The sequence below is a fragment of the Triturus cristatus genome, chromosome 6 (genome assembly GCF_964204655.1).
Source record: "Triturus cristatus chromosome 6, aTriCri1.1, whole genome shotgun sequence".
NCBI classification, from domain to species: Eukaryota; Metazoa; Chordata; class Amphibia; order Caudata; family Salamandridae; genus Triturus; species Triturus cristatus.
The window spans coordinates 1,067,034,918-1,067,059,350 of record NC_140589.1 but is presented as its reverse complement, the minus strand read 5'-3'; the positions used below and the strand labels follow the sequence as shown (position 1 = coordinate 1,067,059,350).

The 24,433-nt window shown below is 44.1% G+C and overlaps 1 protein-coding gene across 16 annotated transcripts in view; it reads left to right on the top strand.

The window, feature by feature from the left end:
- AFDN (afadin, adherens junction formation factor) overlaps positions 1-24,433 on the top strand; it is a 1,598,291-nt gene that overhangs the window by 1,216,487 nt on the left and 357,371 nt on the right. For all 16 annotated transcript variants that reach the window (XM_085611917.1, XM_085611916.1, XM_085611915.1 and 13 more), the window contains one exon: positions 21,988-22,176. In XM_085611917.1, the coding sequence (XP_085468043.1) occupies positions 21,988-22,176 (189 nt within the window). The remainder of the gene's footprint in view (positions 1-21,987; positions 22,177-24,433) is intronic.

Below are 24,433 nucleotides of genomic sequence, written 5' to 3'. Positions count from 1 at the left end.
CTAACTAATGTCTCTTACGGATATATCGTTACACAAGTAAGTAACTTGTGCATCAGTGACTGCAGGCTGCCATATTCTTAATGGAGCTATGCACCTAGACAGTACATGCATAAATGGTCCCATGCTGTAATGTGCATGCATGTACCCATACAATACATGCATTAATTTACTCAGGCTGTAATGCACATTTACAATGGCACATTGACCAGCATGATGGGCAAGAGTCCTGCTGCCTTCTCACTCTGCCTTTTCGTAGTCAATCAGCTTGCCCAACAATGCAGCAGATGTATTGTAGGGTTATCTCATAATGACCATCATCTCGGGTAGCATGTCTACTACTATTCTCCCCTGAGTCCCTCACTCACTGACTCTGCTCATAGGATCCACTGTAATCCTATGCATTCACTTTGACCCTGCACTGTAACTCTGACCCTACCTCATGACTGTTTCATACTTGCCATTTTCACAGCATCCTACCTCTACCCATCACTTTGGCCTTAATATTCCACTTTTTCCTGACCCCTCCCGCAGCCTGGCACTCTTGTCACAACTTCACTCTGCTCCTATTGTTTTGCCCTTAATGTACACCCCCTAATTATACCTCTTCCCCTACCCTTGGTTCTTTCTGTTACTGTCATCTCAATATGATCTCAGTACTTCTTTTCTCAACTCATAAGCTTCCTTTGTCTAACTTTCCAACCTCATTATTCCACACCTTTTCACTGTGCGTATACTCATTTCCTGGTCCTTCTATCTCACTATGCTCATAGCCTATCATTTTGCACCTACTCTCGCCCCAGTTTCTTAAACTGCATTCACTCCCTCCACACCTTGACTTTTTAATGCTGCTTCTGCTTTCCCTCCATCGCCCTATAACCCTGTCTGGTCACACCTTTCTGGTGCCACAGTTGTCTACTGTATTCGGCCTAATTTCTCTCACCCTATCACTCTGCCTACCCTCTCCCAGTGCCCTACTACCTCATCCTACACCTAACCGCTTATTGTACCCTATCGCATCACTCTATGCCTACCTTCTCGTACTGCCCTACTGCCTCACTTAAGGCCTACCCTCCCATTGTGCCTGTTCACCTTCACTCTACTGAAGGTTATCTCTACTGATGCTGAAGAGTGACCCTCTGAAGCTCCTGTATTTCTGCTTTACACCTTCATTTCACTGCTTCCCTTCACTCTGCCGCTAGTTCCTTGCTTTGATTTCAGTATTTCCTTGCCCATGTCCCTATCTTAGCACTCACCTTGCATATATATCGCTCCATATAGTCATGTGTAAAGCAGCCCGCTCCTCCTGTCCTTAGTCTGCTCCTACTCCCTCACACTCTTCATAATCTACAGTACCCTTACTTTGTTCTCATATTTCACTTTGGCTCCTCCTCCCTCGTTCTCTGCTGTTAAGCCCTCACCTTTCCATACCTCCTCACTGCGACTCTCATTCTGCTTTTATGCGTTACTCATATAGAGTCTGCCAGTAACTGTTTTTCCTTTCTCTACTCCTTCCTCTTTCCTCTACCATCTCGTTCTGCCTCTGCCCATTCATCTCTGTGTACACACTGTGCCCCTCTCGCCTCTGCTCTGACCCTACCTGATACGTGCCTAAACCAGTAACTACTTGCTGTTCAATTCTGCAACATGAAAGATCTGATGTGACATCTGTGCCGGGACTCTGACAGTTGGATGACTATAAATTAATACACTTTCTTGAGCAATGCACAATGCAAGCTGAATTTCCTGTAAGAAATGTTACACATATTGTCCGAAACACAGGCACATAAATGTTTTACTCAGAATCACACAATTTAATGAAGTTGGGAAACCAGGATTTATACTTAATTATCTGGCTGCTTCCGAAGTATATATCTTTGTGTATAAACTACATCTCCCCCAATTAACCACCTGGGCACCTTCCATAGCATCACTGTTGTCAACTGAGAGCCTGTAGCATCCCATGTACCTCAACTAGAGCCATGCTATAAAACAAAATGCTAGGCGTAGCCCACAGATCCATGTGAGGACACTGCTGAATCCTCATTTTATTTTGTTTACACCACGTGCTGGCTCTGAAACCATGAGGTATTGCTGGAAGGAAAGGCCGGTTTTGGCTGAAGCCCTGTACATTTAACTCTACAGACTGATTTGTTTTTGCTGGACCATTTGAGTTAATAAAGAGTCCACACTGTCTGTTAGCAGCAGGTACAGGCAGTTCAGAGAGTGCACTCGGTGGCAGCGTGCTTGCTACTTAAATGCAGCACTGATGCATTTTAGTGCAGTGATGCAAAGACCACACAAAATTGCGTTAGTTTAACCCCTTATGCGTGGTACTTGGCAGGTCTGGTCACTAACATCTAAGTAGTGGGTAGTACAGAGCTTCATTATCCAGAGTTTGTGTCATTTCCCTCTCTTTCAAATGCTGCTCTCCTTGTCATTGGTGCAACGTCCTGGCTAATGAATGATTGCTCTCTCGGCATCCTTCAATCAAAGAGCTTCATTGAAGATGGGTAAAAGCAAAAAGTTAAAAGGTGTACTTTCAACGTTGGAAAGTACACAGTGAAGGTGAAATATTTAGGTGGAGTCCCAACCCCCACCCCCAGGTGGGTGTGCCCCAGGTTGAAGCCCAGTGCCCTAGATACAATTACTGCTAACCCAATATGCGCGGAACATAGCACCATGCAGAAAGGAGAAGTTATATCCAGTTTCTTGATGGCTATAATCAATGACTTGGCCCATGAGTTAGGAAAGGTGAAATTTTAGTCACCAGGTTGCAAGAAGTGTTGATTAATGTAACCTCAAATAGGTTTTCTCCTAAACCCTATGAGCATAATATAAGCCTGGAGAATGTCCCTCTGCCTCGCTTACTAAACTGGAACCTAAAACACCAATTTTCATCATTATGTTGAAGATGTTATCAAGACTGCAAGCAGTACTATTATGCCATCTTCTAATTTAATTCAACATAATATTGATTGCACTTAAGCAGCAAAGTAGGAGCCCAACTAGTTCATCCACAGTCACTACACTATGCAAACCAGGGAATTCCCACTAGAAGTGCGAGGGAGTAAGGCCAGGGAGTTTGCAAGCAAATATCAATAACCAGGTACACCGCAATAACAACAATCACAATAGATTGGAGTAGAGGGTAATCAGTAAGCCAGGGCTAACCCTTTATATGACTAATGTTCCAATGCTGGGAAAGTACAGGAGAGAGGTGATGTATTGGATTAGGCACAAACTCTGTTTCCTTTCTCTTGTTCGCTCCGCCGATTTTATGGGAGCTGTACCTATATCTAGAAGTTGGGAACAAAAGGATCTGATAAAAATAACCTTCAAAGACCCAGAAATGCTGTTGGAAGTATGTACCATCCTGCCTAATCTTCTAGAGATCCAGTTTAAGTGCAACCCTTATTCTGTCTCTGGCCAGGGATAGATGGATCTACCTAACCCTCCAATTGTGGGGTATGATGGTCCTTCTTGGAGGCTAAGTCCAAGGGCTCCAACCCTAAGTTACATTGACTGATGCTTTATAGTATTAAAATCCGGGTTGCATCAGATACAGCTCAGAACTGTTACAAGGATAAATACATTTGCATTCACCCTGCCTGACTTAGGCTTATTGGGAAATTTTCAGGATGAAGGCGTTGAATCTGGGAAAGACTCGGATGACGTTAATTTGATATGCCAAACCACGGATAAAGACCATTGGGGCACACATTGCTTACATGTTTTGTCATGGAATGTAGCCGGTTTAGGGCAAAAATTAATTGACCCTGAGTGTCTAGAGTATATTGTTCGATACCATGTTGTGTTTCTGGAAAAATGGTTAACTGAACCTGTACACAGGCTGGTTTTTATAACTAATTTTATCAATTTAATGCCATCAATAGCCAGAAGGGCTTCTGGTGGGTTAATCAAATCAAAATCAAATCAGCTTTATTCGATTAAAAGTAATTAATCATAAAAGCAAGAGTACACAATACATTAAACAATACACAAATTACATTAAAATTGATTCCTAAGTTTGTAAATAGACTTTAAAAATGCACTAACAGAGGCCATGATGTAGACTGACTCTAACATTTGCAGGGCTATAAACGCTGGCCGACGGTGCCTCAAGCCAAAAGATTTCAAAACCGAGATGATCCACCTTTTCCTAGGGATAGAATACAATTTACACAAGAACATAACATGTAATGTAGATTGGGTCGATACTTCATCACATGGGCAATTACATAGGAATTTGGACCAATCGTTCTGCTCAGGGAAACTTAGTAGCCTATGAATAATTCCCAAGCGGAAACGAACTAACAAAAATCTATCAAAATCGCCTAAAACAATTGTAATGTAGGGTTGAATCGTTAAGTGGGTGAGTATCAGCTGGTGTGCCTGTACAGAGGTCTTCTTCAATTCTGTTACCGATCTACGGTCATTTAAATGGCCCATGCCCAATTTTTTCAAGTCCCTTCTTGCAATTAAACGTAAAGTGGTAGGATCATTAAAAAACTCCTGATGGTCTAGGTTCTGAAAAAAGGATTTAATGTATACTAGCCATCTGATCCTCAACACCCCTTCTAGCTTCATGAGGTCTAAAATAATAGAACGATTCAGAGACAAATTTTCCGAAGTCCAGATCCTATGCCATTCTAGTATCGGTTGTATTTTTATAGTATCCTCCAAGTAAACGATACCCAATTCTGTGTGGCATATATATGTTGATGTGGAGTCTGGTACGGCCAATAAAAACCTTAGGAATTTGTTTTCCACGACCTGTAGAGAAGTAACATCAACAATGCCCCAGACACCAGCTCCATAAGTGGCAACAGACACACATTTGACATTGTAAATTCTTAGCAACTCAAACTGGGGCCTCCTACCCAGTTTCTTGCTAAAATTAGAAAGGGCAATCACAGTTCTAGCAAACAGGATCCTCCTAGCTTTCACTGCTTGTTGCCAACTAGAATTGTGGTTAAATAGCATGCCCAGATAAGAGAACGTTTTAGTGTATTCAATGGACTTATTGTATACAAACATATTCTTTCGCCTCTTGTTCTTACTATTACCACTGATCATAGCAAAAGTTTTGGAAACAATTATAGACAGACCTAGGTTTGACATGAAATTCGCAAAAGAAGACATTAGTCTTTGTAAAGCCAGAGGCGTGCAAGCCATTAACACAGCGTCATCGGCATATAACAATGCCAGAATAGATCTTGTTTCTATCTGAGGTAGGTCTCTACAATTTCGTACTAAATGTTTTTCCAGGCCATTAATGTATAAGGTAAAAAGGAAAGGAGCGAGAACACAGCCCTGTCTCACTCCTTTTCCTATCTTAAAATCAGTAGTACATTGGCCCCCTACCCCATAGCGTACCCTTGCCTTGGTCCCTGCATAAAGCTGTTTAAGGAAAGAAACTATTAAAATGTCCACACCTAAATCTTCTAAAATTGTCCACAACTTAGTGTGCACAACACAGTTGAACGCTGATGATAAATCAACAAAAATTAAATTACCCCTTTTTGCCTCCGTGTACTTGTTGATTAAAAGATTTAAATTAAGACCCTGATCCACTGTCCCCATACCCTTGCGAAATCCATATTGTGTATCACAAATTATTCCCAAATCCTCTGTCCATTCTTGTAGCCTATTAAGTATGACTCTTCCAACAATTTTCACGGAAGAGTCTAACAGGGAAATAGGGCGGTAACAGGCCGGGTTAGCTCTATCTCCTTTTTTAAAAATGGGGACTAAAATAGAAGTTAACCAAGTTGGTGGGAAACCATACAAACTACATGCGTTAAAAATAATGTTAAAAGCGGTCCCCACAACTCAATGTTATATTTAAAAAGATCTGCTGGAATACCGTCCGGCCCTGGCGCCTTACCCCCTCGACTAACTAATATAGCATCAGTTACTTCCTGAAGTTCAAAAACTAAGTACGCCTTGGATTCTAACCCCTGAAATGGCGGCTTGATTGCAGGTAGCCCTAATACTTCCGAGATGACAGTTGACAGTTATAGAGATTTGTATAATGACTGATTCAGTCTTGTTCAGGGATTGCTATCTCTATACTGGCCCTGTCTATATCGACCAAGAACGGAGCGTTCACGACCTTCCAAAAAGCTGAGGAGTCACGCAACACGGATGCATCTTGCAATGCTGACCACATCTCCCTTTTTAACTAATTTTTCCTATTTTTCAGCAACAATTTGTACTCCCTCCTTGCTTTACTAATATCAATTTGATTTTTTTTTTATGGCATGGAGCGCATGTTTCAACTTTGAATATGCTTGGGTGCACTGGTGATCGAACCATCCTGACTTCGTAGGTTTGCTTCTGTTTGTTTCAACAAAAAGGGCCTTCTTAATAGATGCTGCGATTACTACAAAGTTTTCCACAATATCTCTTTGATCGCCCTGGTCGTTTAGGCAATATACAATGTTAGCATAGCAATCTATGACGATTTTACCCATAACTTCTTCTTGGTTCACACTTACCCAACTTAGTGCATATCCATTCTGCCTACTGAGTTTAATATTATCAACATTATTAATATTTCTATCCTTCTTTCTAATGCGTTGGCGTTGCACCATCAAACTTATGCTTAATGGGAAATGGTCACTTAAGACTAAATCGTGTGTGTGAAAATTCATCACCCTAGAAGAATGTCTATTAGACAGCAAAATAAAATCTATTGTGGAGAAGACACCACGGCCGTTAAAAGTTGGGCAGAAGGGTCTCATAGGAGTAGTTAGCATGTTACCGAAGCCCATGTCCTGTGTTAGTAGCATTCGTTAAAAAGATCCCCTTGTATTGTGTGAGCAAAATGCGGAAAGCCTTCTTCATCATTAACGTCATGCATTAGGCCACAAATCTCTTTTCCTGTATATTGACATAGTAAACAATTAAAATCTCCTCCCCACAAAATAACTACATCCTTGTCCGTTGAGTCCTGAAGCCATACTAGTCTACCCATAAAAGACTTCAGGATACTTGCAAACTGTGACTGTGGGACATTATTATAAAAATTAACTATAATCAACATTAAAAGTGAATCACGGGTTAAGGACATAACTTGATAATAAGGACCATCAAAGAAATTACATTTATCATAATTCAACAAGTTTGAAATGTATATACAAAGACCCCCCTTCGCTCTACCACAGGGAGATGGAACTGCTGGGGTGTGAAAAGTTCTATAACCTTCGAGGTGAATAGCCTCTACTGACCATGTTTCCTGAAAGCAAAGGATTTCTAAATTCCTTACGAAATCCAGCCATATATCATTTAACAACTTCGATTTCAAACCCGCAATGTTCCAGTAAACAATTTGAAGTCCCTCAGACCTAGTTCTGGAATTATCACCCCCGCATATGGCTTCTAAAGTTATTGAGGGTATCAGTGGAGAAAAATTATTATGTGGGATGAGTATAGACCCAGAACTAGAAATCGGCGCAATATTAACACTGGCAGGTAAAAACTTCTGTAACTCATGAGGATTGTTGTTATTCGTAATTATCTCCGGAGGCATTATAGGGGTCGTGAATTCAAAACCAAAACTGCCAGTTGTGTTAGGCGAACAAGGCATGATAACAGCCTTACTGTTTCTTTTACCCCCAGCCTCATTATGGATACGATTTAGGGTAGAATTTTTCGTAGGGTCCGCCAAGTGGGTTACTTTATTGTTATCATGTGACATCACCCCAATGTCTTGGATCAAGTTATCCCCATTCTATCCATGCTACTAAGTCAATCTACTTCCTCTAGAGAAGGTAGGAGCTCATAGCGGTTGTGTGTTTGTACAGAATACCTACAACCATGTTCCTTAATTAAGGCCCTTTTTTCCAATACACTAGGTTTATAAAAGAAGCCCAAAGGAACCACACTGATGTTACCCGAAGCCATGGGGTGATGTTCCATTTTACTCAATATCCAGTGTACTAATTGAGGGGTTTTAAAGTTCAAGATCACGCAATCACCTGGTATTTCCTTTATGTCTCTCCCCACCCAGCTTACCCTTCTTGCCATTTTAAACTCCGCAAACAGTCTGTCCGTTTCACCTACCCTAGTCCCCAGCCAGGCTAATGACTTATTTCTCAGCACATACCATGGTTCATAAATATCATTTTTCAGTCTTGGAACATTAGTTAAAATCACTGTGTATGGGGTAGCGGCAGGTGGTAAGTCCAATGGAGGGGCGGTTAGTTCATACTCTGACTTTACGGCCGGATCTACACTACATTGATTAATACCTTCTATATGGGTACTAGTCACGGTTTGCCTACAGTGTAATCGATGTATGATACTATCCTGAGGGGCTAGAGCGTAGCCACCGGTATGCCCAAGGTTCACCTGTGTACTCCCTAGGTTTGATATGGGCTTTGACTGGTCCTTATTAGTCCTGGGTTTAATGGCACCGGGATTTAATGTTGGTGCTTCAATGATTTTTAGAGATTTGGAATGGTTAGATAGTGACTCTTCAATCGCTCCAAGTCTGGTTATAATATTACTTAAAGAGTCTCTGAAAAAAGTATCCATAGCCTCGATTTTACATTTTATTGCCGTCACGTTGTTCTGTGTAAGTACTTGTAGGGGAGTTGACTCAGTTCCCCGAGTTGCTTTTTTAGGTTTTGGGGGAGGCTTATTAGTGCCCTTTTTTACTACCTTCTGCGGGGCCACCACAGTCCTTACAGTGGTTTCTGCCGCTATATCTAGGTCAAAAGTCGGATTTTTCGTGCATTTAGTAGGTGGTTGAAACTCTACATCCTGTTCGGTAAAGGAGACATGATCTGAAATATTCAAAACACACCCATTACTTTCTACATTTAAATCATATATTATTTGTTTATTCGTATTCGGAAGTAAGTCCCCAGAACCGGCTGTACCAGCCGTGTTATCACAGGAGGTGGCTTCTTCCACTGACACAATTTGCTCCTCCAAGGCTCCCATTGCTCCCGTTAAATAATTTAAAATTGAGGCACATGGTCCCTGCCCCGATTTGGGCTGCTTCTTAGGCTGTGAGCTTGAGGCTTTTCGTTTCACCATTTTTCTTATATTAGCACAATGACCTAGAGGCAGCAGATCTGCAATGCAAAACAATACCACTTGGGGGGGACTCAGAGCCTAGATGTTAACTTTTCGTTGTAAAAATAAGGTAGTAAAACCAGTGTCACAGACAGTAGGCAATAGTCATTAGACGGACTAGTATAAATATACAAACTATTCACGTCCGATATAATGTCTGATACGTTTGCGTGATAAATGACAGTACCTTGTCTAGCGAAAGTCCGAATATGTGGAACCAAAGTGCCAAAGTCTGTGGCCCAGCCCAGTCTACTCCTGGCTATAACGGGCTAAGACGGGCCCGTCTTGGCCCGGTCTTGGCCCGGGCCGAGCCCGCGCGCGTCCCGCGCTGCGGGACCTCCTCTCTGCTTATAAGGGCTCCGCCAGGGGCCGTAGTAAAAGTGCAAGGTGCAATTCAAGGTGCTCAGGGGCTGTGTAAATGACTCTGTATTCCTCGGACTCACCAGAGGTCTCCCGCGCTGCGGGACCTCCTCTCTGCTGATAAGGGCTCCGCCAGGGGCCGTAGTAAAAGTGCAAGGTGCAATTCAAGGTGCCATGGGGCTGTGCAAAGGACGCTGTATTCCTCGGACTCACCAGAGGTCTCCTGCGCTGCGGGACCTCCTCTCTGCTGATAAGGGCTCCGCCAGGGGCCGTAGTAAAAGAGCAAGGTGCAAATCAAGGTGCCATGGGGCTGTGCAAATGACGCTGTATTCCTCGGACTCACCAGAGGTCTCCCGCGCTGCGGGACCTCCTCTCTGCTGATAAGGGCTCCGCCAGGGGCCGTAGTAAAAGTGCAAGGTGCAATTCAAGGTGCCATGGGGCTGTGCAAATGACGCTGTATTCCTCTTCCTTTTATTGCACATATAAGCACAGTAGTGTGTGCTTTACACACAGGGCACTGACAAACACATAACTACCCCTATAACACCCCACACATATAAGGTCCTGACGAAAGCCAGTAGAAGAAAAGGCCTGGCTGAAACTAGTTGACTGCACAGGACGTCGGAGGCCATAAGCCTACCGTGCACGTCCCACAGCCTTTGTTGTTATCGACTGCCTGGGGCCCACCATTAAAACAGTCTTTGGGGCACCCAGGACAGTATTTTAAACCTCACTCAGAGCACACTCACAGCACCCTCACGAACCAAAAAACCCGCTCCGCAGTAATCTGGCGTCGAAGCACACCAGAGGTACACTCGGTACCTCGGGTGGGGCCCAATGATGAAGCATGCCACCAACTAGGTTGGTGGGTGAGGGCCTTCATAAAAAACCTAATGTTTTTTTTTCCACCCGCAGACATACAAACAATTTAAACCAGAGCTAGTTCTCATTGATTACTAACACATAAACAGGGGAAACGGACTAGCCTCTCTAGTTCTCCTCTCTCTTTTTGATTATAACATTACTGTTCAGCAGTGTCAAAACTGTTATTAATGTACAAGAAGAAAAGGGTGGGAGCCAGGACATACCCTTGCCCCACACTTCCACAAATGCGGATAGGTTCTGTCAACTCCCCCTGACTGCCCCGGCGCACCTTGTGTAATTGCTCTCATGTAGCTTAATTATGATAGACAATAGGGATTCCATGACTCCCATCAATCTGAGGGATTTCCACAACAAATGTCTGGGAACTAGACTGAATGATGTCCTCAGTTTAACAAACGCTAGATATATTTTAATGTATTTCCAGAAAATCAGAGAAAGCCTGGTCAACTGTGTTAGTGTTAGGCCTGAAAACAGCCAGTCATCCATTGTTCCAGTTTATTAAGAAACTGCCTACGGAAAATCTTTTGCAGATTGTCCAATAAACGGATGGGCCTGTAATAACTAAGGATGCCCCTATCCCACTTTTAAAAGAAAAAAATGTTAGCACTAATCATTTCATTTCATTTTCATAAAGCTTTATTCAGTACATATCAAGAATGACCATAAAAGCACAAAATAACATGCATACATAAGCAAGCAAAAATGCAGGAATAATTAATTCAGTTGACACACAAGATTTTAAAACATCATACTTTTCCGAACATGAATTGATTTGTATAAAAAGGTAGCAGTAAAAAAGCAAACGTCTGGATTATGCATATTAAAAAGCAATTTCATAGCATTGTTAACAGTACGGACTCCATATTTTACAATGATCGGTTTTAAATAAACAATGCGTAAATTCCTATAAAGGTTACATAGCAAAAGAAAGTGCAAAGTGCATTGTTTAGATTGACCGTCACAGGGACAAGGGCCAACCGGGTGTTTTTTAGGAGACGGGAAGGCCACCAAATGATGTACTAGCCCGCGCCTCAACCTAGTAAGGACAAATCTATGCGAGGGTCTGGTCACCTGACTTAAATATGATTGAAAACCCTCGTTAACCACAATTTTATTATAAAACATGCAGGTGGACAGTAAACCATTGCCACTCACCTGCCTCTCTGCCTTGTAGTTCATGAATATGCTCTTCATCTCATGTTTTGACATTGCTACGGCAGCATATGGGTCGGCCAAAACATTTATATCAAAGATTTCCTGAAAACTGTGTATTATGTATTTTAACCAAGGGATCTTGGAATGGTTATCCAGAGAGAGAAAGTCGTTAATTACAGATCTATTCAGGGCTGTCTCCTCCTTTTGCCAGATCGAGCGCCATAACATTAACGATCTCAAGGATATCAAGTCTGACAGATAATTGATCCCTAATTCTCTGTGGGTTAAATCATTTGGGGCAGAATTTGGTAAACGCAAAAGTTTTTTGAGAAAATTATTTTCCTCAATTTGCAGGCAGCCATTAGAACAGTGTCCCCAGACCCCAGCCCCATATAAGGCAATTGATACACATTGTGATTGATAAATCTGCAACATATCCCTGATGCGTCTGTCGCCTATCTTAGCCGCAAATCTAAAAACCTCATGGGCACTTTTGGCCATTTTGGCCCGCACATTGGTAATTTCATGTGCCAGGTTCGATCTCTGGCATAGGTGATTCCCAGGTAACAAAATGTGTCAACTTGAAGCACTCTCTGTCCATCAATGAAAAAGGAGTGGGATCTCCTGCGGCCAACCCCACAGATCATAGTATAAGTTTTAGTTTTGTTTATAAGCAGTTTCCTATCCCTGATAAAAACGGAGAGCCTGTCAATCAAACGTTGGAGGCCGATGGGGGTCCTAGACAGTAACATGGCATCGTACGCATATAACAATACCGGCACGTCAAGGCCATTAACCTGTGGAGCATCGGCACTGATTGTTTTTAAAACTGTATCTACCTCATTGATAAAAAGTGTAAAAAGCACGGGTGCAAGAACACAAGCTTGTCTTATACCACTCCTAACCTTAAATTTAGGAGTGCATTCCCCATTTACGCCATAACGGACACTAGTTTGAAGGTTATCATACAACCGGGCTAGAAAGAAAATAATACCTTCCGGGGCCCCAAGTTCAAGCAGCTTCGCCCAAAGAATGGAGTGATCCACCAAGTCGAAAGTACTACTTAAATCTGCAAAGCAGAGGTAGAGATAACCCTGTTTAGCCTGGGCATACTTCCCAAAAAGCAAATCTAAGTTTAAACACTGGTCTAGTGTTCCTCGCCCTTTCCTAAAGCCATACTGAGTGCTGGCAATGATACCTTTGTCCTCTGCCCATTCTTCCAGCCTTACCAGCAGTATCCTGGTCATAATTTTGACAGAGGAATCTAGTAAGGAAATAGGGCGGTCATTTTTAGCAGCCCCCTTCTTATAGATCGGGATTATAATGGATTCCCACCAGGTCGATGGAACTCCGTTGCTCACTGCAGCATTAAATACAATAGTTAACACGGGGCTCCACAGCATCGGGACAGTTTTATACACATCGATGGGAACCCCATCCGGCCCCTGGGCCTTCCCCCCTTTGCTAGCACTAATGCCTTGTTCGACCTCGGCAATAGTGAAATCCAGAGGGACTATAGGCCAGGAACTATCATTAACACAGTGGGGGTTGTCAGACTTAAATATAGTGGAAAAGTGAGCTACCCATGCCTCACTGGTAACATTAGATGTAAGTTCAGGGGCCATATCGTCTTTAAGAAAAGGGGAATTTACTGTTGCCCAAAATAACGCACAGTTAGAAGTTTCCGCAGCCTCTGTCAGCGTTTTCCAGGCCTCTTGTTGTAACTCTACCTTCCTATGCTTAAGGGCTACTTTATAATCAGATCTCAGTTGGGTTACCGCTTTCTTATCTCTCGGCCTAGCTGCTAAGGCCTGCTTTAGTTCGATAAGCATTACAGTACAGGTGTGATCAAACCACCCCTTATTATGAACAGTTTTCCCCGAGCCAATTTTAGTAAACCTAGTGTCAATAACTTTGTTAATAAACATAAAATTCCTTAAGATGCATACTGAGTCATAATCGGTATTTAAGATGGCATTGATTTCCCCAATGCACCCTTTAACAATAAATTTTAGAACCGCCTCAGATTTTTCCCCTTTCCATCCTAATCTCACACCGTTGGGTCTGTGGGGTTCAATGTTCATCACAGTACGGGAAATGGGAGAAGGCCTGCCTTCCCAGATTGTAATTTCTAGAATAATACAGTTATGGTCTCTCAACAAGGTTTCTTCGATCTTTGGGACCTTACATAGCGGTGTGATATTAGATGATACACATACATGATCAATCACCGTATTTGCATGCCGATCCGTATATGTGGGAATAGTATCACCAAGTTCGTTCTTGGCATAGGCCAAAAGTTCTAAATCATGATCCGCCATTATTTTATTTAGTGCCTCGCCATATGAATTATGAGAGAAGTGCAAGTCATCTTCCTCTAGATAGCTTTTAACCCCACATACCCCTAAGGTGGACATTGAACAGGTAGGAATGTTAAAATCCCCCACCCAAATAAAATCAAAAATAACATTTTCCCCTGCAATCAATTCACCTACAGCGGCCTCTAAATCCTTCACTACTTGGTGCCGCGTGTTATCAAAAACATTATTATAATAATTAATTAGAAGAAAATTGCGGGCTTGTTTCTCATACAACCATAAAATCTGTGTGAGCCCCAACCTTCAGGTACCTCCTCACAATAATGGGGAGATTAACAGATACCAATGTCAAAAGGCCTCCCTTTGCTCTACCAGAGACCGAACCCTGTGCTGGTAGATTATAGGAGACGTGACCATCATAGCTAACCAAATCCTGACACCAAGTTTCCTGGAAACAATTGATGTCATGGGAATTAATAAAATCTGACCATCCCAGTGTGTACCCTTTTGAGGCTAATCCAGCAATGTTCCAGCTAACAATAGAACAATGGGAGAGATATTTCCCTTTATTCTGCGGGATGACGATCTGATCCGGGCCGGGGACTCCGGACCAATCACCCCCCTCCCTTTTCATATTAATAAAGCCAACCCTTTCCTGGGTATCATTACTAGATTCAACCACATACATAGCCCCCGTCTCCCCTGTGTTACCCTCTCCATTTCGGCACTTATGGGGGAAACCACCTCAGCCATAACAGTATGATCCTGATTAAGTCAATCATTTACATCTAAGGTGCTCAGAGATTGATATCTATTAGATACAGGCACCTCAAACATTCTGGGTATATCAGGGGGTGGGCGTGAGTCTCTATTGGGTCCAACATTAGTTTGGTACATTAAGTGGCTATAAAAATAACCAAGGGGGCGTAATGTGACTCCCTGTTCATTGTATGGTAATGATGTTGCTCTAATCAGGGACGTTGTGGCAAAGTGGGGATTTTTTAAATTTATAATAACACAGTTTCCCTTGGTATCTTTAGTCGTCTTTCCAATCCAGTTGACCCTTCTCGTGGTTAGGATCTGGTCGGATAAAGCCACCGGGAACCCACATTGATGGTTAAGCCACGAGACAGTTTTGTTTTTAAGAGATTCATGGGTCTCCAGCTGGTTTGGGGACAGATTTTCATTCAGTGATGCCACATATGGAGCACAATCAGGGGGTAAATTTATAGTCTTAATACGCTTGGTATTTTAGGTTGTTTCCCCCCCCCCCCCCCCCTAGATTCTGGGACTGTCTTACTCTTTTCAATACTAGCGATTTGTCTATTCAACTCTTCTGTAGATGCATGAGCCCTCCCATTACTATTTAGAACTTCGGGATTGGCCATTTCCCCGGTGGCCATACTAGCCCGACAGTTCTCCAGGGCTTTCACTTGGGTTTTTAATAATTCGTTTTGAAGAGAAATCTCGCCCCCAATTCTCTTGACCTCACTAGTTAGATTATCCAGTCTATCAGATAGGGGTTTAATAGATCCTTCAATTTTGGCAACAAAGGTGTTCATAAGTCGCTCAACCTGTATATCGTTTAGTACCACTGTGTTAATATTACCCAAATGGTCATCTACAGTAGATGCATTCCCAGCTAGCTTTTTTACACCCTTGCCCAACTTAATTGGACCTCGCTTAGTTTGAGCTTTCCTACATCACCTTCTGGTTCTTGGGGCAGGTGATCCATGTATAAATGAATTAGGGGTAGCAACAGATACAGTGGGTATCTCAACTTAGCTAACTTGTGATGTAGCGTCTGTGCTAATATTCTCCCTACTTTTTTCAGGTGATACCAGCAAGGCTAGAGGTGATACTATTGAGCTACCTCGCCGCTCTGCTCTAACTGTTTGGTCGTTGATAACACTCACAGCTCTCACAAGATAGTTATCAAGGGTAGAGCTGGCATGCTCGACTGGGGTTTTACATCACTCACGCCCTGGCATTGTACAATTAGAAAATAAAACCTTGTAAAAGAAAAAGCCTATGAAATGAACCATTTACACAATACTGTTGTTATTAAATAAAAATAGGGATGGGTGCTGCACAAGGACCCTTAACCGGTCCAGTCCAAACAAGTGAAGTACAAGTAGTCCTTACCCGCCAGGTGGTCTTAAAGTTCCTTCTTTGCAACAAGGGCTAGAACTTGGTGAGAGGGTGGAGTAAATATAAACAAAGAGCTCTATGGCCCAGCCCAGCCTCTACAGTCTCAGACGGGCCCGCCCTTGGCCCGGGCTTCGTCCGGCGCCCACACGCGCACGTCCCGCGCCACGGGGGAAGACGGGCAAAAATATACTAAGAAGAGGAGGGGCTAACAGTCCTCCGGTATTGCCGCCGCTGTGGCGAGCGCTGGGTTTGCTGGGACTCGTAGTCTCAGAGTCCCTCACAGCAGGCAGGTGAGCGCGGGGCAGGCTGGTGTTCGCCTTCTCCCTCCTTCCGGCCCCCGGCAGGTATACAGCAAAGCTCCCCACACAGAAGACAGCAAAATGCCCCAACAGGACACAGCAGCAGTGACAGACCACGGTAAAATTCCTCGGCGAAGCGGCACCCGGGGCAGCGGGTGCTGCAAGAGGTTAAGTACTGGTGGCAGTTGGGCTAACAGTCCTCAGGTGTTGCCGGTGCTGTGGCGAGCGCTGGGTTTGCTGGGACTCGTAGTCTCAGAGTCCCTCACAACAGGCAGGTGAGCGCGGGGCAGGCTGGTGTTCGCCTTCTCCCTCCTTCCGGCCCCCGGCAGGTATACAGCAAAGCTCCCCACACAGAAGACAGCAAAATGCCCCAACAGGACACAGCAGCAGTGACAGACCACAGTAAGACTCCTCGGCGAAGCGGCACCCGCGGCAGCGGGTGCTGCAAGAGGTTAAGTACTGGTGGCAGTGGGGCTAACAGTCCTCAGGTGTTGCCGGTGCTGTGGTGAGCGCTGGGTTTGCTGGGACTCGTAGTCCCAAGAGTCCCTCACAGCAGGCAGGTGAGCGCGGGGCAGGCTGGTGTTCGCCTTCTCCCTCCTTCTGGCCCCCGGCAGGTATACAGCAAAGCTTCCCACACAGAAGACAGCAAAATGCCCCAACAGGACACAGCAGCAGTGACAGACCACAGTAAAACTCCTCGTTGGAAACCAATGTAAATAAACAACATGGTTTCCCCGTTTTTTGTTGTTGTTTTTTTCTTGCAATTTAACAAGTGAGACCTCGACCCATGACTCTTCCACAGCTCATGAGAACAACGACAACACTGTGTGCTTGTGTGTTTGTATCGCTAACCAAGCCGAGTGCTTCAAAAAGGTTAAACGCCTTAAGCGTGCCCCTATTGGTGAAAAACACCGTCCCAAAAATTCAACTGTTGTAGTAAAAAATTACAAAGTGCACCAACCGTGCTATCATGCGTTATTCACGATATTTCTGTGTGCTATCGTGCTTGTGAGTTTCAGTGTGGGCGCATGTTCTAAAATCGTGCTTATGGATGAGCAAGCCAAAATATCTACAATAGTCCAATGTGCAGGAATGTTAGTACATTACAATGCGGGCACAGGTTGTAAAGGCATATCCACACGTGCACGAATGCAAGCATTGCAACCAGTTACAGTAAGCACCGATAGGCCAGCGATTTTATAACCTGCGCTCGTATTGAAACTCATAAGCATGATTGAACATCGAAATATCATGCATATAGTATGATAACACGGTTGGCGCACATTGTTTTCTTTTCATGGCAAAAGTTGAATTTTGGTGCCGGTATTTTTCACTTTTATTTTTGACATTTTTACCGATAGGGACACGCTTAAGACATTGATACACAAGGTTGTTTATTTGATCTTTTCTGAAGCACTCAGTTTGGTTGCGATTCGAATACACAAGCGCACAGTGATTGTCATTGTTTTCATGAGTTGTGGCAGTGTATCACGGGTTGACGTCCCCCTCGTTAAATGACACTATTTCTTTTAATGTGGAAACCAAGTTGTTTTTTTCCGTATGTTCCCATTATGATGATTAGTGCTATAAATACATTTTTCCTATGTTGTAGTTACCCCTGATGAATGTGTTTTTTGGAACCGAAATGCATTGAGTGATTCTAACAATTGGATCATATGATTAGATTTCACTTTTGTAAATCATTGTTCACCTCGAAGATGACAGAGGTGGCGTTTCAAGGCTAAATGGAGATTGATGACATTGCAACTTTGATACGTGGCTTATCACGATTTGCAACTGATATTAAAAGTAATAACAACAGCAAGCTTGCTTGTATATTATTTCCAACACATTAGTGTAAACCTTTGTGACCCTATGGGTCATATACATAGATCTTGGGACTGGGAAGTGGGCCTACTACCAGCGATTGTTTCACTTTGTTGGTATCAAAATCATCTATTGGCCTGCAAAACTTGTTCGGCAAGTTTAAAGTCTTATGTGATAACAAGGAACTTAAAATCAACTTGCAAAAAAACTAAATATGTGACCATTAGTCGTACCGCTCCTTAGGGTGAATGTTAGACATGGGCCCTCCTGCTTGAAAAGAGTAGAAAGATTCTACTACCTATGAAATAAAGTAGATAGTTAATTGTCATAGTATCCACATATTGAAAACAGTAGGGCTGTACTCCAGCAGAAGGCTCAAAAGCAGTTACATTGGTCTAGAAAACCAAGGCACAGGCCTGTATGGTGCAGAAATGTGTGGTTTTTGAAAACATCAAAGTATTATCTGTAAGTGAGAAATACTTTACCAGATATCTCTTTAGGTTAAAACATAGCACCCCTTTGACTCCTCTATATTTTGATATTGCACTCAAGAAAATTGAGCTCTTGTCTGCACAAAGACCATTATTGTTTTAAGTTAGGCTACAGTCATGCTTGGAATTACTGCCCCATAGGAACAGTCTAGTTGACATAATAGGCCTTGATTCGTTGATTTCCCCTTCCTGGCGTTGACATGTTAGAACGCAGCTATATCATTTGGGACTGGCAACATTTTGGTCAGATCCGGAGGCTATAATTCAGTTATATTGGAACTTTGTTTTAAGTTGGATGCACCAGAGGACTAGTACTGAGAGTAAAAGAGGGAAACTTCTAAAACATAAACCAGTCCCTTTGTTTAAGTCAATCCATGGACGAAATACAATAATCGCTTTCAAACGTTTTGTTTTAGAAATGTCGCTGTGGCACTCTGCTTATCAATACTTTTACCTCTGAGTGGAAAGATTGTACAACAGATAGCAGTTTGTACCTTTTGTTTAGCACACATGCTCTTGAGAATGTGGAACTCATCTTATTTTTCAGTCCAGCATACTAACCAGCTAAAAGGAAGTAGATCCGTCCATTGTGCCTTAATTCAGTCTTTTAAAGGCACCAAGCTGCATGGAGAGTGTTTAAATCAGATACAAATCCCCATACAGCTTTTTGTATATGCAAATTGATAATTGTGTGTGGCTGATTATGAAGTTCTTGGGACTTGTTTTTTAGATCTCCGTGTAATGAATTACTGTTCTTAATCTTGCAAAAAAAGCACAAGTATTGTTTTCCAGTGTATTTTATGCATTTGATAAAATCTCGGATTTATGATTTACAAAAATGGTGGCTGAGGCACAATTTTTCACACTTAATCACAATAGTGGCTATGTTACCAAAAAAACAAACCACATTTAGTTTTTGAATCCAGGACAGCAGCCACCATATAGTCCCATAGTGGAAAAAGTCCACACTTATACCGACAACTTGTATAATTCAGCCCCCCTTTATATTGTATATCAAAGAAAATTGTCATATGACATTTATGGTTTTAATCAAGTCAAAATTCAAACAATATGTACATCACATATTCCAAGACACTTTAAGTTTGTTGTTAAAAAACTCTTCTTTATTCAAATTTCTTTATAAAACATCTTTTCGGCTACAGCGAAAATAAGTTTTATGAAGAAATTTGATCAAAGAAAGAATTTTAACAACAAACTTGAAATGCCTTGGACTTATGTGAGAAACATATTGTTTGAATTCTAACCTCATTATATTCATAAATGTTCAATAACAATTTTCTTTATATAGTATAAAGGGTTGCTGAATCATAAGTTAGCATCTCAGATTTACTCTTATCATTTTTTAATGTGCTTTTAATGTATGTTTTGTGGGTAGTTACCCAGAAATTGGCATTTTCAAATTGAGACATCCATTTTAACGAGATGTCATCAAGGCCTAACTGACGTCTAATTAGCATAAGCCATAAAAGGGTACTTTAACATGTCATAGTAAAATCCTTTCTTAGGCAACCGTATCAGATAAGGGTGCACATGAAGTCCAGTGTAGATCCATATTCTCCACGTTGTTAATAATGCACAATTTTATAAATGCACAACTCCCACACATGTAACCTGAAAGGATTAGCCATCTAGCGAGACAATGTGTATACCAGTAACCCAGGTGACGGTGCAGAACCAGATCTGCAGAGTTTTGCCTCACTGCAGCTTAGTAAGCCAGACATAGAGTTTCCTCAACAATCAAGCCAGTGCTTTGTAACTCAAATGCTGTCTCTGGCTTCCTATCCATTTTAAACAAAGTCTGGAGGAGTGCATGGTGCCACCACAGCATGGTAGCAGTTTAATGCATCATGGGGACATGACCTTTGAATCCCTTAATAATAGTGTCTGGTATGTCCAAGCGAGGGTTACGGGCTGGCCACCTATAGTTGTGCTCCCTAGAGGTTGCCTTTGTTGGCCACCTTGAGGCTGCCTTTGTTGGCTACCTTGGGGCAGTTGACTCTAGGTGCACCCTCAGTGCATTCGCAGGAGCCAGGGTGAAGGTTGAAGGAGGTTTTGCATACATTGTCTGCATGAGCAAATACATTAAGAACTAGTGCTACGGGGATCACTGCACTAGGTGCAAGGGCCTCCTTAGACTTTCCAGGGATGTTGCACGCATCCACTTCTCCAGTATGAAAGAGAGAAAGCAGTAGGAGCCTGTGGATCGAAGGATTCAGGGACGTTTTAAGGTTCCATGGTCCTCTGGTGCTGCATTTGCTAATCACTTCAGGGCCACTTGTTTCTGGCACGCCTAGAGGATTCGTTCAGGCAGAGATCTGCATCAGGTCAGCCTCCACAGCCCTCTGGGGCCAAGACAGCTGCAGCAGTCCATAAACCAGGTTGGGGAAAGGCAAAACAAAAATGGCAGGAGTCCCTTTATCAAGTTTTTTTTTTGTTTTTTTTGAGCGCTTCATTTAGGGATCTTTACATTGTATTTAGTCAGGGTCTTCTGACGCCCAGGGGGCTCTAATCTCTTGGGCATTCACTGAATTCACCATTTTGCCAGGTCCCCAGGAATGTTTTTTATTGTTCCCTTTTTAATCTATTGAACATGAATTGATTTTTATGTGTCTTTATATAAAAACTGGGTTGTGCACTCTATGTACATACAGCACATTTAAATTAAACCAGTTGTAATATTAATTGGAAGGAAGATATATTTTTGCACCACTCCTGCTTGATTTGCTTTATTATTTGGGAACTGACAATCACAGAGTCTGATTGAGGGTCCTGAAGTCTGATGCCAGGCCACTGTTTGCTTGTGCGGTGGCAAAACTTTGGGGCCAAATGTGGGGCATTAGAGGCAGGGCCCAGAGGGCGATCATTAAGTAAAGCCCTAACCACATTTTCTAGGTTTCAGTTTTCCAAAACGTCTAAAGTAGGTGATATCTGTGGTTTTACAAGATGTATTTTATATTCTGGTGTTCTTACTATGGTTTAATGATTGTTTTATTGCACTTGACGAATTTTATATATAGATGCATTTTAATACGGTTTTAATATTCTTATATTTGTTTTTATCAAATGAACCATCGGATGGAACTGGAGAGAAAAAGCAAATGCTAACAACCACTGATTGTATTTAAGTGTCAATATTTTCATTGCACAATTATGCACTTTATTCAAGGCCAACTGAATATTGATGTCATCCATTTTACTGGCTTACAATAGGCTGTTGCATAAATTGCAATGTTCTTTTAGATTGTCAAGAGAGAATGTAGAAATGATGGAGCCTGAAACATTAATATTGCACATTTCTATGATTTTAACAGGTCTTGGATTAAGACGCAAACCTTTATGACTTGATGTCGAAATAAAGTAATTGAATGCTTTATTATCTTTCACTTTTTGTAGGAAGAACAACCGCCGTCAAGACTGGAGGCCTACCCTATTCCAACACAGACCTATGCTCGTGAATATTTCACTTTTCCTGCTTCGAAGTCTGAGGACCGTGTAGGACCTTCTCACACTCAGTGGCCAGTTTACGATGAAAAGTCACAGGTCCATGGGGAAAGCAATCACTCTAGCAATACATCCATTCAGGTTAGAAACAAATATAGCACAATTCACTGAGAAAATGCCTACCTCATCTTTGGTGTCCACCACTTTACGTAATCTCTTTTTTTTCTTTTAGACATGTTAGCATTGGTTGACTAGCGCTTTTTTCTTACTTTGTATCTGCAGAGTTACTGTTTTCATTGGCGCAACCGTCAAATAGTTTGATTGGTTTTGGATGAGCACAAAGGCTACTTTTTACCCATATATTCGACAGAGAATGATTTTTCTTCAAGAACCCCCATTACAGATGTCACAGGAAAAAAATTACCTTTCAGCTTTCTTGGAAAACAGGCATTTGCAATGCAATCAGTCTCGCCTTTGGGACCATATATGTATTAAGCTATGCAGCACATTAGCCTGGGTGCTGAAACATCTACTGTGCTTTAACATGGAGGGAAAGTAAGCACCAAAGTGCGTGATAAGCCAGGTATAGGAACACATGGAGTGAAATATTGCCTTTCCGCGGGAAATGGTATAGTGTAAAGCTCTGTTTTTAATATAAAACCAGGGCCTTCGGTGGTCATTTCACTGAAAATACAAGATTTGAAAAAAATGTTGTCTACGGGTGCTCGTTGGAGACAATTTCTATGAACTGGAATTTAGAGAATGCTAAAGTGATTCTGGTATTTTACTGACCTCTGCTGGTAGTTTTCTATCAAGAAAGTTAAATAAAGGCGGGGCAACATGGCGGACGCGAGCGACTGAGGCTCCGACCGTTACCTCCCGGACATCCTGCTGATTATCCTGAGGAGGGGGCAGATCGTGGTCGCTGGAAGCGGACCCGATGTGGGGCAGTGCGGAGCAGCTGGTGCGGCCCCGCGAGCGGCGACTGAGGGGCGCTGTGACCCAGCGGAGCTTGAGTGGCGAGGAGGCGCGCGGCGGCCTGTGAGGCGGGGCCTGCTGCGAGACCCGGCGGGGACGCCGTGAGACGGAGCGGGAGACGGCGCTGGCAGCGAGGTTGATCCCCTGGCGGCTGTGGTGCCTCGGCGGCTGGGAGCTGCTGTCTCCAGCGATCGCACACTGGTGGGGGCCCTGACGGGTGCTGCGGAGCTGCGGAAACGTGGAGCGGAGCGTGGCGTCCAGGCCCAGCAGGCCGTGAGATCGCCACGCATCGCGGAGAGCGGTGGAGGACTGAGGAGCGGCGACCATCCGGCAGGACCGGCAACCGGGGGAGCCAAGGGACCCGAGCGGCGAGGCGTGAAGGGCTGTGCTGGGGGCCTGCAGCGGTGAGTCCGGAGACTGGAGTGCATGGGAGTGTGCTGCGTGAGGCGGAGGACCCCGCGCTGGAGTGGCCTGTGCTGCGGGGCCTGCACTGGGGCGGCTGAGAGTGGACAGTTGCTGCGCGAGAGAGCCCGGAGGCAGTGGAGTGGGCACTGAGGCCTGGGGCTGACGCCCTTACTTGCGAGGCGCCGCACTGCGAGTGGCCGCGGCGGAGGACGGCGCGCTAGCCATTGAGGGGGCCTCCTGGAGCAACACATTGAAGAGGCGAGACGCCCTCGCCCGCTGCACCGCTGGGAGCGTGACCCCGGACGTGGGGCTGGCTGGCGGAGGCTACGGCGCCTGGGTGCATCTAGCAGGGCAAGCACGGGCCTAGACTGACTGCCGGCTACCTGGAGCGCTGGTGAGGGGGCGTGGTGGTGCGGAGCCCTGAAGGGAACTGGAGGACTACTGCCGGTTGGGCCCGTCCTGCCGGGGCCGGTTGCCGTTTCGGACTGTGGAGGGGCCCCCGACCCTCCCCCCCTCCTACTGACTTAGGCCTGGCGGCTGGGCCTCGGGGTCCGAGTAGGGGCCGGGTGACAGAGTGGAGCGGGGAGCCGGCGTGGATTGGAGGGCCCGCGACGGGTCGCGTACACGGCGCCTGGTAACGACCTGTGAATGCCGACCGCCCAACAGTACGCGATGGGCCGACTACGAGACAAGACGCAGCAGGGTCAGCCGCGGGCTGGGCCTGCGGACCCCGCGCAGAGCAGGCCGGGGGGAGACGCGGAGTCGCAAGCGGCGGCCCTCTCGACCAAGATGGATACCATGCTAGCGGCAGTGGAGAGGCTCGGCGCCACCCTGGACCAGACGCGGGCGTCCCTGGAAACGAGGATGGACAAGGTCACGTCTGATTTCACCCTCCTTCACGCTGACCACCGCAAATTGGCCGAGAGAGTGGAGTCACACGGTCAGACGCTCCAAGAACTACAACCTACTGTGCGGAGCCATGGCGCGGCGTTGCAGGATGTACTGGACCGGGTCC